Source organism: Pogoniulus pusillus, chromosome 32 (assembly GCF_015220805.1).
Source record: "Pogoniulus pusillus isolate bPogPus1 chromosome 32, bPogPus1.pri, whole genome shotgun sequence".
NCBI lineage: Eukaryota > Metazoa > Chordata > Aves > Piciformes > Lybiidae > Pogoniulus > Pogoniulus pusillus.
This window is the reverse complement of record NC_087295.1, coordinates 57,863-73,419: the sequence shown is the minus strand read 5'-3', so window position 1 is coordinate 73,419 and position 15,557 is coordinate 57,863. Positions and strand designations below refer to the sequence as shown.

The 15,557-nt window shown below is 47.4% G+C and overlaps 1 protein-coding gene across 6 annotated transcripts in view; it reads left to right on the top strand.

The window, feature by feature from the left end:
* CPNE4 (copine 4) overlaps positions 1-15,557 on the top strand; it is a 180,352-nt gene that overhangs the window by 149,396 nt on the left and 15,399 nt on the right. For all 6 annotated transcript variants that reach the window (XM_064169833.1, XM_064169830.1, XM_064169832.1 and 3 more), the window contains 4 exons: positions 806-892; positions 2,016-2,075; positions 6,196-6,329; positions 15,452-15,506. In XM_064169833.1, coding sequence (XP_064025903.1) covers positions 806-892; positions 2,016-2,075; positions 6,196-6,329; positions 15,452-15,506 — 336 coding nt within the window. The remainder of the gene's footprint in view (positions 1-805; positions 893-2,015; positions 2,076-6,195; positions 6,330-15,451; positions 15,507-15,557) is intronic.

Here is a 15,557-nt window from a genome sequence, read left to right as displayed (position 1 = left end):
AACCCAAGAGATACCTCACATGCAAATGTACATGGCACTCTTCTGGTAAGAGGCATGGATGGTACTGCAGACAGTAGAGGCAATTTTGTCCTTAGCAGTCTGGCCAAAAGCAGAAGAGAGCAGAACATCTGAAGTTGAAACCAGTAAGACTCTGGGAGCTGTTATGCTAGGACAAGGCAAGGTATTTCAGGACAAGGCAGGACTCTTTGCTGTACAACTACTTGTAAAGAAAACCAGTCATTTCCAAATGTTCTCAGGGATAATTTTCACAGGAATCTGTTAACTACATCTTTGTACACTTGCTAGTGATTTCATTCACCTTTTCTTTTACTTACAGGAGGAACTACTGTTGTTTTTCAGGAGAGAGCAAGATGATCTCTGATCAGAGTTTCTCCAATCACAACTGTAATACAAACCCCCCACGTAGGCAGGTTTATAGTTCATACAGTGCAGCAGCTTGTTTTCCTGCAGTATTTTCACTTTTAATTAAGAGTCCTCTTTTTCTCCTATTAAATGGTTTCAAAATATCCTCAGTCTTGTTTATCTGACACTGGATCTGCAGGAGAGGAAGACGACAGCACATGAGTCTGGAGAGCTCTCTTACACACGAGACAAGTATTTGCCCTAAGCCTTTTTCTATGAAGATCATTCTCTGCATTGTTAATGGTTTTCATTTTTTTCTTCCGTGTGCACCATTGTTTGATAGGATTTATTCAGCTATGGAGCTCAGAGCCTTTTTTGTTTTGTGAGTTACTCCATCTTGTACAGAAGTTTTCCTTCAAGCAGTGGCTGCTCTTTTTCACAGGTGCAATGGGAATGCATCAACCCCAAGTACAAAGCAAAAAAGAAGAATTACAAGAACTCAGGCATTGTCATCCTTAACCAGTGCAAGGTAAATAAGTGTTTTGCTCTTTGACTGTCTCTTTGTGAAGCTCTCAGTGATGGATTTTAGTCATGTTTGGAAACACAAAGTGGAACTACCTGTAGGGTAGCAAATAATCAGCTGTCTGCGGGATCATTGTGGCTTAACCTCAGCTGCCAGCTTAGCGCCAGGCAGCCACTTTTTCACTCCCTCCAGTGCAATGGGGGAGAGAATCAGAAGAGTGAAAGTGAGAAAACTCGTGGGTTGAGATCAAACCCAGTTTAATGGGTAAAGGAAAGGCTGCAGGTGCAAGCAAAGCAGAAGGAGGAATTAATTCGTTGCTTCCCAGCAGCAGGCAGGTGTTCGGCTGTCTCTAGGAGCCCGGCTCCACCACAAGTAACAGTGACTTGGGAAGACAAACGCCATCCCTTCCTCCCCCCCCTCCCTTTTTACTGCTGAGCGTGATGTGCCATGGACTGGAATTTGGTCAGCTGCTGTCCTAGCTGTGTCCCCCCCACCATTCTGTGCACCCACAGCCTGCCCACAGTGGGGCAGGGATACAAAATAGCCCCTGAGTGTGCAAGTGCTGTTTCACCACTGTCAGCAGCAGGTGAAGCAGCCCTGTGTTGTCAAACTGCTCTCATCACAAATCCAGAACGTGAGCCCATGCCAGCTGCCGTGAGGAAAGCCAGATCTGCCCCAGCCAAAACCAGGACACTGCTCCTCGGCACAGAGGCATCCCACAAGTAAGCTGCCTGTGCTCAGCTCTCCTGTTTCTCTTGCACTGTCCCTGCTGCTCTGCCACGGAGTAGGCAGTACTAGATGCTTACACCTACATGATGGCCAGCTGGCCTTTTCTATGGTTCCCTTCTAATACTTCCACCACTTCTGTGCAAAACTCTTGTTCCTCGTAAACCAACAACAAAATTGCCATTCATGTCCCACTGGGAAGGAGCAGCTTGGTCCTGCTTCTGCTGTGAATCTTCCTTTCATTAATTTTAGAAGTTTGCTGTGTTGCTGTTTCTGTTTCAAACTACATCGGACACCTTCCTCCTTGTTTCTAGTCAGTGGCTTTCCTCCTTGCAGTTAACAGAGTTCTCACATGTTCCAGCAGTACACAGCTGTGCTAACTGTCTTGCTTTCTTGTCTGCAGATCCACAAGATGCACTCGTTCCTGGATTATATCATGGGAGGCTGCCAAATACAGTTTACAGTAAGTGCTGTGCTTCCCTAACTTGCTTATAAAACAGGGAATCCTCTCAGACACTGGTCCCTTCTGTCATGGGGAGGTGGTTCTCACATATCTTTCGCTGGTAAATTATTAAGGTCATCTTGCTAAACGTATTAAGCCCAGAAAATAAAACTCTGCTGGTGCAGTAAGATTTGTCTTCTTTCGCTTTGGGGTTTTACAGCAGTAACAATCACATAGCAAAAAGCAAGGACAACTTGACACAGGGCTGAGAAGCTTGAGGTGGAGCAGTCACACCAGTTCCAGCTGAGCTACAGTGGGTCCCAAAGGCTGAGTTAGCCCCTGAGCTGACTGGCCTTTGGCTTTGGAGCCTTGGTTTGTGCACAAGAATTCCCTCTTGCTGGGACTGTGTCACAGTGGGGAATTTCATCTCACCTGCCTTTAGCCACTTAAATGTTAGACATCCTGGACATCAGCCTGTGGGCAAGTCTTCCTCTCCAGAATGAGCCTTCTGCTACAGCACTCTGGGTCCTACTATACAGAAAGCCACCGGCTGATTGTCCAGCTCTCTCTGCTGGTTTGGATGAATACCAGGGTAGCTGGCACGGTTTACTTCCTCACCAGCGGCACCAGTCCCCAGTGGCAGCAGCACAGAGTGGTGGTGAGCCGGGCTGCTGCTCCCAGAAACATGCCCGAGATTGTCCTGCGGGCGCTGGACGCGCAGGCTGCAGCCTCTAGGGAGATCCCTCTGCTCCCGTTCGCTTCCTGCAGCCGTCAGAGGAACCCTTTTCTCGTGGTCCCAGTCTGGTGAATTTCACCTCCCCAGATTTCCATTTCTTTTAACCGGAATGGGTCTGGAATTGTTTGCGGCTCTGCCGGCACACGTCGTTGTTGCTGTCTGAGCGTTAACGACGTTTCTGAGGAGCTCCTGCTGTGTGCCGGCAGTGTGACACAAGTGTGCTTTGAAAGGGCGCTTGCCGAGGGAGGGACACTGGGATGCCAAGCATCCGTTTGATAACAAAAAGCCATAGTACGATGTACTTGTTGATTCAGGGCGCTAATGAAGGCTTTGGTGACGTTGTGCTGTGTGTTCTTGGGATACTTCGTGGATCTGTTGTAAGAGCAGAGTTTGCAGTTAGCAAGAATGCCTTTGGGAAAGGGAAGCAAACTCATCCTTCACTTAAACCATTTATTGAGAAGCTGTCATCTGCAGAGATCAGTAGCGCTCCTGCCACTGCTATTTTGGTCCAGTGCTTATTGCAGACCTTTGTACCTCTTTATCAGATGCATTTCCTGCCCAGAAGCTGTGTTCAGAAGCTGGCAGTGCAAGTGGGTCTGGAGTGATTCTCTCATCACTTCAGGAAATACGCAGCAGAAAAGATATGGAGCACCCACAGAAGGAATTGTGGCAGAAAATGTGTTGGACAGATTCTCTCAGGCAGGTGATGGTGCATTGCTGACAGATGGAGCAGGAGCTCCAAGCCATGCAGTGTGTTTGCAGTGCAGTGAAAATGTCCCTTGTACTAGGCTGAGAAAAAAAGCAATGAGGGTGCAGCCAGTGCACTGGAGCTGCTGCAGTAAGGTACACTGAGAAAAATCAGTGTCTGCACTGCAGCCAAGATTCCTGTTTTGCTGCCCACAGGATTAGCTCAGGTGTGGTATCAGCCTAGGTTTTGTGCCATATTCCAGGTCCTCATCCTGCATGTGCACAAGGTGCTGGCACTGCTGGACAATGCCATAAGGGCAGAGCTCAGCGTTGTTGTGTTGGAATTGTAACAGCAGTCTTAAAAGTCCTCCCTTTGGGACTCGAGCAGAGTCAAACACACTACTTCCATAAAAGCTTTATATTTTTTGCTTATCACCAGATCTTTACTACAAGGACCATTTCCAACAAGAAGGCCTGGTGTAGGAAGGGTTTTTAATTTTCCAGACACTAGCCACAGCCTTTTCTTCTGAGCTCATGAAACCCACTGCTTATTCTTACTGCTCTTGTTCTCAGGTAAGAAGCATTTAGCCATGACTAACAGACACAAAGGAAGACCTGTCCAGTGATGTCTGATGTATCCCTTGAGGCTTGCTAATGTCTATTTAAGATTATCAGTAAAAATGCCTACTTTTAACGACTTTGCAGGCATGTCCTTTGCTCCTCTCTCATCAGAGACATTTTGCACTTTGTATAATCAGAACAATAAATCCAGATTAAATTCTCGTCAGAGAAAACAAGCATCTGAAAAACAAACACCTGGAGCTGTTCAAGGCAGGATTGGACGTGGCACTTGGTGCCATGGTCTGGCCTTGAGCTCTGTGGTAAAGGGTTGGACTTGATGATCTGTGAGGTCTCTTCCAACCTTGGTGATACTGTGATACTGTGATCTCTTTTCAGAAATGTCTCAGATTCATTACGAGTGTCCCAAAACTCAGCTAACCCACACAGGGGTCTATGGCTTTAGCTTTGGTTCCACAAACCACTGGAGCTTCTTTCTTCCTCATGCCTGAGAAGGTTCCACTGATTTCTCCAGATTAAATCAAGCTGTCATTTTTGGGAAAGGGTCTGTGTAGGAAGCAGGCTGCTCCGTGCTGAGCAGCGGGTAGGCAGGTGGAGGTAAAAGCCAGTGCAGGCTGCTGTCTCCTGACTGCTGTGAGGTGAGGAGCTAGGTGCACAGCTGGCTGAGGCAGCAAAGGGATCTGCAGGCTAACTAGAGCCCAGTGAAAAATGCTTTTCTTCAGCTGAGAGTCAGAGGTGGGAAATTAGACACCGAGGCAGGGCCGCCTGGCACTGACTTGGCATTGACTGTTCTTTCTTTAGCAAAGAAAAATAAGTTTCAGGAGAGCTGACATCTTTTAAAGGGAGAATGAAATTTAATTCCCTTTAATTGCATAGCTGCCTAAATCAGTTTTCCCTGTGCCAAGCAGAGGCTCTGGCTCAGAGGCTGCTCATAGAGGCAGCTCTGGGACTTCAGAGTTCTTTTTGCAGCCTTCAGCAAGGGCCTGGCCTGTCAGCTGCACTGTGGAACTGAAAATGGAGCTTTGTGTTTTGGAGAAGAGAGCTGGACACACTGGTAACCACATTGGTACAGGACTTTGTGCCCTCTGTGGGACTCTTTGGCTAAGGGGCAATGGGTGGAAGCTGAGGCATAGGAAGTTTCATTTAAACATGAGGAGGAATTTTTTCCCTCTGAGGGTGACAGTGCACTGGAGCAGGCTGCCCAGGGGGGCTGTGGAGTCTCCCTCTCTGGAGATAGTCAAGACCTGCCTGGATGTGTTCCTGTGTGATCTGTTACAGGAGATCCTGCTCTGGCAGGGGGGTTGGACTGGTTGAGCTTTGGAGGTCCCTTCCAGCCCCTGACATTCTGTGATTCTGTGTAATTCCTGGAAGGCAGCATCAGAAGCTCAGCAGAGGACTTCCTGCTCACTGGGAGACACATGCTAGAGCCTGTCTGCAGTGAGAGCTGTAAAGGCGTTTTAAAAGCGGGAGAGGCGTTTTCAGAGCGTTCATTGGTACTTGGCTCCTGTGTTGATTGCTTCCCACAATCGTCCCTAAGCCTTTGCAATGCAAAACACTGCGCAGGACTCAGACTTTGGTTTTACCCTGCAGCTCACTTTTTAGCTCCTTATTATCTGTGAAATTGAGTGGGCTCATTATTTAATGCTTTATTTAATGCTTTCCAGATACAAAGTACCAGACAGGCAGTATCTGCTACTATTACTACAGCCACAGTAAGATTTCGGATAGCTAAGGACTGTCCCTAACTGCAGTTTTAATTTATAGTTTGAGTAGGGTATTTAACTCTCTTGGGACAATTCTGCTGCAGAGCTTCTACATCCTGAACATCACCTGGGCTGGAACAATTTCATTAAGTATGAGAAGTTAGGGATAGCAGATTCGATTCATTTGTGTCTGAACATCATTTTCCACACCTAACAGGAATGCAGTTCGTTTTGTCCCTAGTTGTGCCAGTGTAGTTTTAGTGTCTCTTATTTCCTAAGGGATCGTTGACTTTTTGACATCTTTATCGACTGTGCCCTAATTCAGATGTAAGATGACCTTTGCTTTGAGGCTGCGGTTGTGGCGGAGACCGTGGCTGCTGGGGGTGCGGGTGTGCCCCAGCAGCTCCGCAGGACGCCGACCTCCCTTCTCCTGCAGGTAGCTATCGACTTCACCGCCTCCAACGGCGATCCGCGCAACAGCTGCTCGCTGCACTACATCCACCCCTACCAGCCCAACGAGTACCTGAAAGCCCTGGTAGCTGTCGGGGAGATCTGCCAGGACTATGACAGGTAAATCACCACCCCAGGTAACAACAGTTGTCTTCAGAAAGTTTTTTCTCAGTGTGAGATCGACGGCTCCCTGTTCAGTCACTTAAGTCTGCCTGCACACACTTCTGGGAGTGGCACTGGACTTAGATTAGCTTCAGAGTCACAAGAGACCTGCTTCTGGGATGGCACATCAAGGTTCGGGCTTGTGTTCAGATGCTGGAGCTGCATGTTGGAATGCATGTTTCCTGAGAGTTAGCCCTGCAGCCTGCTCTGTGACACGCTGCCTTGGCTGGGCAAATCCATGCCCTGTGTACCTGCTCAGAACTGAGGAGCCTGCTTCTGTCCCTCCTGCAGAGCAGTGCTCCCTAAGTGCTGTGCTTGAAACAGAATTGGTAGTTGCCTGAACTGTTTAGTGGCTGTGGCTGTTCTCAGAAGCAAAGAAAGGTGTGGCCCTTGCCAGTGTTCTCCTGTAAGATGTTACTGCTTCTTGAAAGTGAGTAGTAAAAGGCAGTGGCAATGTGTGCACACAGCAAGGCTTGCAAGAAAGAAACAAATGCACCGCACTGGACCCAAATGTGTTACGACTGCATGCTGTGATTCTGCTGATTTCAGAGCAGCTGCCTGCTTCTCTCAAATTCATGGTGCATTATTAATCTAATTACCAGGTGCACTTCCTGGAGGTGCTCTTTCTGTGTGGTAAGGCAGTGTCTTACACAGTCACTCTCTGTAGTCCCTGCAAGTGTGCAGACACCCCACTCACCACTTTGCCCGGTATAAATGGCAGAGCTCAGAACACCACCACTACTTCCATTTAGATCTGAACTGTACTCTGTGTAACTTGTGCAGTGACTTGTAACGTGCAAACCCCAGTATTGTGTTGCAGATACCAATTAGCCTGCTCAGAGGCACTTACATTTGCATGGCAATGAAACGAATTCTCAAAGAATGCCGAAAACGCTGCCCTGAGATAGTCTCTAAGAATTTGTTGGTCAAACTTAGGCAATGAGTCTGAGAAAATTACTGTTTTATTATGAGCTGACAATTCCTCGGTGATCATCCAGTAATTTAATAACGACTAGCAATAAGTCTGAGAATTCATATTCTTTAACGCAGGGAAAGGAATTAAAAGGGCTGGTTTATGCAGACAGAGTTTTGTATTTTATCACTCATGATCTGGTTTTCAAAGATGCAGTGATTAAGTGGCACAGTCCCTGGTGTACAGAGATACTGATCCCAAACCAGGATTCTTCTCTCAATATTGCATATTCCAATCAGTACAAAAAATAATGGCCAGTCGTTTCTTCAATGCAGTCATCAGCATCGCTCAGCCCCATTGTGCTGAAGCAAATGCCTGCGAATGCTAATCGGCAGAGCTAAGGCTGTCAGCTGGGGGCTGCACAGCAGCCAGCTTCTTTTCCTAGGGCAGTGTCCCCTTCCTGGCATGTGCTTGGCCTGTGCCACTCTCTGTGCCAGTGGCCATGCAGCATGGCCTGTGCTTTCTAAGCAAAAGGTCAAGTGGGGACTTCTGCTTTGTACTTGTGTGCTTTCAGTCCAGCAATCTGGCAGTGAGAATTCACCATTTCTCCAAAGGAGAATCCAGGAGGAGCAAACAAACCTTTGCACAGAATAATCCACGGGTTCTATACAGGAGTTCTTTTTGTGTTTAGTTGCAGCCTTGAGATGCCTCAGCACTCAGCGCTCTTCTGTAGCAACAATTCTTAAAAACCAGACTCCAATGCAGTAAAAATCCAAAATGTGCCACAGACCTAGTCCTGCCCCACTAAGCCCATCTGTGCTGCAAGGACCACGGCAGCATTTCTGTCTCCAGATTAACGTCAGCCAGTGTGGAAAGAGAGGCACCTGCTGCACATCAGGTCTGCCTAGGGCCAGGTGTCATCACGTGGGGACTGATCTTGAGTAAGATTCAAACAGGAGAGCACAAAGGTGTCCAGGGCTTCTCACCTGAACTCTTACAATTCATACCCATTGTTTATGTCAGTCAGCAGAGCTGGCTGATGTCAACCTGAACCAAGGGACGTGGAGTGTTTTCCTCTGGGTCTCAGGATTAATGTATTCTGTCAGGTGAAAGGGTAGCTGGAATAAAGTCAGACCTGTTGTTTGCAATGTCTTTTGTGTTCTGGTGGCACAGCTGTTGGGTACTACTGCTTTTTTATAGTGGTAAAAAGATAAAAGCTTATGGCTATTAATAGACTTCTGTAATTAGAAGCATTCACATTTATTTGTAATTTGGGAGGACTTGGATTGGCAATTAACAGAGAGAGAGACTAAGCTCAAAATGCTTTAGATACTTCACTGAGTGCTACTGATCCAGCCAAATATCCTCATAAACTAGGTTTCTGGATGTATCAGCCTAACATCATGTGTCTCTAAGTAATTAATGCTCCAAATTCAGTGATGCTTCACATCCCTTGGTACAGTGGGATAATCCCTGCTCATCCCAAAGCCCTTTTATCTGTAGGGTTCAGAGGCTGCTGAAGCAGGTAAATGAATAGCAACGTCCTGCACAGTCAAGTGTGAAAGAATGAGAACCATTCTTTCATCAGCACTACTCAGAGAGCAGAAACGGGCTTCAATTATTGCCCTGATTGTGGAGATGCTGCAGTGCTGTGGGGGTAGAGCAGCCTGATGAAGGTATGGGAAATGCGAGAACTGTTCACCTGCACAAAAAGCTTCATGCTGCACCTGTAGGGGGCAGTTGTTTCGGGCTTTAAGAGCATTTGGCATCAGAGGGAAGAGTTTGTAGGTGCTCTAATCAGTGGCTAAGCACTGATCAGGATCCAGGATCCTGGATCCAGGAAGGAGAAAGTTTCATTGGTTTTAAGGAATTAGGCCCTAAAATGTTGTTAGGAATCTTGGAAGGAGGAAAACACAGAGAAAACTTCCTATTGAAAATACATGGTAGTATAAACAGATGGCTCTGTGGAGAAGCACACTGACAGGTTTGATAATCTGGAAACACCTGAGAGAAACAGGACCTGGAGTTAAACCAAGCCCTTTTGCCAAGGCAGGTGCAGATGTGCTGTGGATCTCTCATGTAGGCACCTGGAGCTGTAATCTGGCCACACACAAGCATGGATTAATGTATTTACAACTGGGGTTTTACTGGTGTGTCTAAATGCAGAGAGATCCACATCACAGACAAGTACCACACACTTCCAGGTGTATAATAGGTATGCTTTAACACTTAAAGATGCTACAAAAAGGTTGATCTCTCTCAGCGCCGTTTTGCATCCTCCAGCACGTCCAGTATCAGAAGTGCGAATGTCCTCCTTGCAGTGTTAAGCATGTAACTGTGCTGGTCACCCACGCTATCACCTTAGCATACAGCAGATAAGGAAATGATTCCCTCTGGGGAACCCAGCTGTGTGGCAGGTGAACACCATGGTCTGAGCCTTGTCAGGCAGGCCTCCGCCTTTACTGAAAGCAGACACCTCCAGCCTGAGTCGCCTCAACAGGATGTTCGTGCTCCAACGACTCTCAGTTAAAGTGAGGCAATTCTTGTGACTTAGTTTTCATTCACTCTCTTACTATCCTGTCCAAGTTTGAAGCCGTGGACTCTGAGCAGGCATCCCAAAGCAGCAGCTGAGCAGAGGGGGTAGCCCATCTCCTCCTGCCTGCCCAGCGAGCATCACTGGGTTTCACTTGCCCTTGGCTCTACCTTTGCCCCAGTCCTGCTTTGATTGCAGTTTTCATTTTGCCTCAGTGTTTTGATCTTGGTAACACTGCATCAGTGTCTCACTTGGTCACATTAATTCACACTGTAATCTCTGTAACAGCTTCATCTTGCTCACCATAGGAAGCTGATTTGTGTCTTGAGAACATTTGATGAGAAATTCCTCTGCCAGCGACTTGCTGCCTCCATCTGGGGTGCATTCCCGTGGTCCTCTTCCCAGAACCCCCCTTAGCTATTTTCTGATCCTTTCCACTGTCATTTGTAGAAAGGACCAAACCCTGTGTCTACATAGCAAAGAGTTACTTGAAAGCCACACTTGAAAGGTACTCAAAGGTCAGGTGGCCCCCAGCATGGTTGGCTCTGGGGTTCTTTACCACATGTGCCTTATGTGAGGGAACTCAGTCTGCTGCCTGCGCTGCCGTCTTCAAGTCGCACTGAGTTTTAAACCAGTGAGCTTGCAGTCTGTGTGAGGATGACCTATACCACCATGGCTCAGTTTTCCATATATGAGCCCACAGAGAAGTCACTCTGCTACAGAGACAAGGGTACAGGCACACCCGTGGAACCTGCTAGCACACAGAGGACTGTCTGGAAACTGCCTGGTTTGAGCAGTGAAATAAAAGTCTGTTGCCTTTTGCAGCTCCCCCTTCCCTACTGTATTCCCATTTATAAAGTCTCATTTCTGCTTCAAGATATATTTTACTGAATTGGTCATTCTTGTGGGTGTAACTCAACTTATTTGTCATCTTGCAGGGAAGCTGACATTTTGTCTCACCTTCCTAACCATGCCATTTTACTAGGCTACCCTGCTAACGAAGTGATACATCTCACTGCCATTACATTCTGCTTCCCCTACCCTGCCCTCAAGCTCTGATGACTTTTTTCCCCACTGTGTTTACCTCTTCCCAGTTCACTTGGGTTTTTTTTTCCCTGCACAGCTTCTTTTGCAATTGTTGAGATATAACAAGGGGCGGTTAAAATCCAGTGTACCCAGATTTGACTTCACTACTTATTTCATGAGCTTGTGCCCCATGGTGGTTAGGTTCAGGGCATTTGTATTCCCCTGCTTCATTAGCTGTTTCCCTGGCAGGTGGGACAGGCACTCCCTCATGTTCTTCCAACCCAGTTATATGACAGTATCCATTTCTCAGTATTCAGCAGATTACAGCTTCCCTCAGGTGACTGAGAGCTGTAATTGAAGATGGCAAGTGAATTTTAATGTCAGAGTTTTGCACATGGTTGAGTAGCATCTCCAGTTGTGACAGGCCAGAAAGTGTAGCTGCTGCAGCAACTTGCTGTGGATTTGCACGCTCCCAGCTCTCTCTGGCCCAGGAGGATGACAATCAGCTCCTCGTTCTGCTCTGGTGAAATGCTCCCTGTGCAGGGGTGAGGTGGATGGGCTCTGCTCCCTGCCTCCTGGATGGCTTCGCTGAGCCCCGTCCAGTCCTGCAGATCATGCTCTGTGTTTACCAAGCTCTGCTTGCAAAGCAGGAACTGGAAATGTTTAAATATTTCAAATGATTTCTGTATTTTCCTTGAAGCTGCTGCTAATCCCTGCAAGCTGTTGTGATTCCGAATTTGCTGGCATCCAGCCCTGCTCAGACAACTGCTAAATAATTCACTCAGGAGCCTGATTCATTCATGCGCCGAGAAGAAACACTTAACCCAGCTCCTGTTCCTCCAGCTACAGTTTTGATTTGTGCCATTTGCTATTTTCTTCTTTCTCTTTTCCTTTCTTCTGCCCCTCTCCCTGTGTCCTCTCCCCTGTCTTCTCCTGCTCCTCGCTTCTTTCTAACAGAGGGGAAATATCCTATTTCATAACAGGAACCACTTGTAGAGCAGAGCAGATCCACAGTTTATTCTTTGAAGGTGGAAACTGAGAACGAAAGGCACAGTAGTGCATTTTGCTTTGTCCAGCATAGTACTTAAAAGGTATCTCCCCGGTGCTTCTGATTTGACCCAACCCCAACTTACTATCCAGGGATTCCAGTCAGCTGAATGCCTTGCGAGATTTCAAAGAGCTGTACGTTCTGAGAATCTTGGCCATATGAAGCTAAAAATGGGTTCTTGCTTTCCTTTCTTCCCAGTCCTTGTTTCTTTCTTTCCCCCCATTCACTAGTACCAGATTCACAGGTCTCGCTCCAGCATGAAGGAAGCAGATTTTCATGCCAAAGTCAGACCACTGACATCCATACACAGGACTTCAGGAGCTTAAAAATTCCGAAGGGCTTCCATGAGCATGAAGAAATGAGTCCCAGATAACCTGAGAAAGTGGTGAGCTAGAAGTTCATTGTTCAGAAGGAGTGAAAGGCATAAGAAATGCCTGAGGCCTTCTTTCCCCCTACATTTACTCCATACAATCAAGACCTTAGATTCCGGATTTAGATTTTAAAAGTGAACTTATTTTCAGAGCATGTAGTCCTGGCAGCTCCTGGTTCTCTTCTGAGGACAGCTGTCCCCATGCTGGTGAACATCTAGCTCTAGCTTCAGAGCAAGCTGCAAAAGACTCAAATGTCTGACACAAATTTTCCCAGTGGAGCAGTTTCATCCAAGTTCTCTTCTTTGTCACTAGCAACAGCAAATCCTTCCCAGAGTAAAGCTGAGCTCTGTGTGTCACTGGTGCCACATGTCAGAGGGCACCAGTGGTTAATGAGCCAAGGTCCGTTTTGCCATATCCTCTTTATGACAAGGTGTTCCTTCCCTGGTGACACTGGGCTTGCTTGGCAGACCTTGTTAGCTGCACGACTTCTGCAACTACCCAACCTTGCTGTGTCTCCTGTTCATCTCTGTTGGTGCCTGTGCAGCACAGCTCGCTGAAATCCTTCCTCTCTGCCCTGCTAGTGTGTTGATTTGGCGTTGCACTCCCTTGCTTTCCACTAGACAGCTGGAAGGATGGGTGACTAGAGCTGACCTGTGCTCCAGAAGGAAAGTATGGGAGGTTCTCAGAATTAGGTGCTCTGCATTCTGTCACCATTGAGGTTTCTGAAGGACTTCTGTCAGGTTGTATTTCTGTCTGGAGAGCTGCGATCTGGGAGTGCTGACAATCCCTTTCTGTGGGCATTGATTTGTGCTCGCCAATATCGGCACTGAACCTGAGCCCTCTCTCTGATCCTGCCTTCAGGGTAGATCTGCTGCCGTTGGCCCCTTTCAGTACTGCAAGCCTGCTGGCCTGGGAAAAGTCCCAGCAGCCACACATGTCTGTGCTTGCACGATAGCTTGTAGACCTTACATAACCAGGTGTAAGAACCCAAGCCTGATGCTTTTGCCCTTTTGGATGTTATGTCAAGCTCTTCAGCTTTTAGAAATGTAGGACAAGTTTGAGTTGTCCAGGGAACCAGTGCAAAACAGAGACCAGGATGGAATGGGCAGTGAATGTGACAGCGTAGTTTTGTAAAGGTCTGTCAAGCCAGAGGGAGGCATTCCAGAGTGACAGCAAGGGCTGAGCCCCTCTGTTACTGCTGCAGCAGTCTTGGCACCAAAATGACAGCACAGGCCGCTGAAGGTGTCAGGGCTGCCTCTGAGTTGCTGCAGAGCAGAAGATGGAGCTGCAGGTAGGAGAGTGCCTGCACTTGTTTACACTCAAGAAATGCTGCAGTACAAATGCAGGCACTGTGTGGGTTTCAGCACCTCCCAGGCTGGGTAACTGCTGCCAACATCAGCTTCTTCCGTTGCTTTATTGGATTTAGACACTGTCATTCTACCTAAGTAAGGTTCTTTCCTGGTCTTTGCTTGCTCTTGCCCAAAATTAATTAAGTTGCATCCCCACAGAGTTTGGTTCTCCCATCCAAGTATGCTTAATCACTGATGTAAAACAAGACTTTTTTCCCCATCCCTTCAGGTTCTTCTCTAAGGGTTTTCAATTCCTTACCCTCTAAGTGTGTGCCTGAATTCTCTGCGTCTGTTGATGAGGGCTTCCCCGCATCCAGGAGAGCTTAATCAAAGAGAAGGCAGTCAGCAGGTGGTCAGCACCAAATGTCAGCAACTACTTCACTTCTGACTTCTCCTGAAAAAAAGCTTCATTACCATGCAAATGATGTTAGTTATCCTTTGCAAGGTCCCCTGTCACACAGTGTCACATACGGCATTTAGAATATGTGCTCCCAAAATTTATGTGACAGCTGCATTTTGTAGTGAACAACAACTCAGAGCTAAGCCATCACACAGCAGCTGGGCAGCACGGCCGTGGCTCATGCTTACTCCAAGCTCGGGGCTTTTTCCTGTTCTCTTTCAAATCCTTCATTTTCTCTTTAGCTGGATCAGAAACACCACAGTGCCTTTCACAGCCTGTCTCAGAACAGCCCAGCAGCTTCAATGGATGCTGTTATCTTGCTTGAGTAGGGCTAGGAAGCAAATTCTTCAGCTGATACTTGGAGTGGCAGTGTCTTGAGCAACACAAAGAAAATTGCAGCTCCTGGCCTCTTGGGAATTCTGAAAGTGCCAGCAGTGGTGGTAGGAACTCAGCTTGTCCAAGGGCCCTGGCAGCCTGTGAGCAGAATAGGATGAGCCTTGTGAGAGGTCTGATTCATGCGAGCATGGGAGTGCAGTGTGGTGGCATCGAGCTCCAGGATGTGTTTAGGTGGCATCCGTCTGGGTGATGGCTAACCTCAGGAGTGTGATCAAAGGCTCTGCTGACTCAGGCACCAGACATCCTCTGCATCTTGTTTTCCACTTTGCCATCTGGGAAGAAGCTGCTTGGCAGTGTGGGGGCTGTGTGAGACATTACAGCATTTCTGAAGGGGAATTAACAGCCTTGAGGCTTCCAGGGTCTCTAAACAGGGAAATTCTGTCCCTGCAGGTTTGACTGGGGCGTTTGAAAGCAAAGGGGCCTCGCCACAGCATTTGTAATGCTGTCAGTCATCCTGTGCATAATTAAACTCATGTCTTAGTGGAACTGCTACAGATGCAGATGGAAAGCTTTATGGAACCTGCAGGTTTGGGGACATGAAATTGCCCCTTTTGGATATTTTAGGAAGTCTCTTTTGCACCTAAACACCCACAAGAACTAAAATCTGCAGACGATTGTCATTACAGAGTAATCTCTTCCCTACACCCATGTTCTGGGCTGGGGGATCACTTCCTTGTTTAGATGGCATCGATGTTGCTACAGGGTGCTAGGACAGCTCAGCCTCGCGCACAGAGCATGGGTAACAGAGCAGTTACTGTACAGCAGATCTGAGTCCCATTAGTGCTCTCCAAATGGTTTTGCCTTCCCCCAAAACACTGTGGGTTCACCTGAGAAACCTGCTGTGTCACTCCCAGGTCAGCACACTCCCCTCCTCCTCTCACCTGGTGCCCTTGCACCCTGCCATGTCACACTCTTGACCTTAAGCCACGCCTGTGTGCTGTGCTGCTTTGCATTTCTGAGGAGTGCTTGCCGAGGAGTAGCTGTTTATTGCAACAAATGCTCTGAGACAACTCTTCTTTTTATTTGTTTTTTATTCTTTTTCAGTGACAAAATGTTCCCAGCCTTTGGATTTGGCGCAAGGATACCCCCAGAATACAAAGTAGGTGCATAAATTACATTTTCTCATTTCCTTGGTTTATGAGGCACAAAC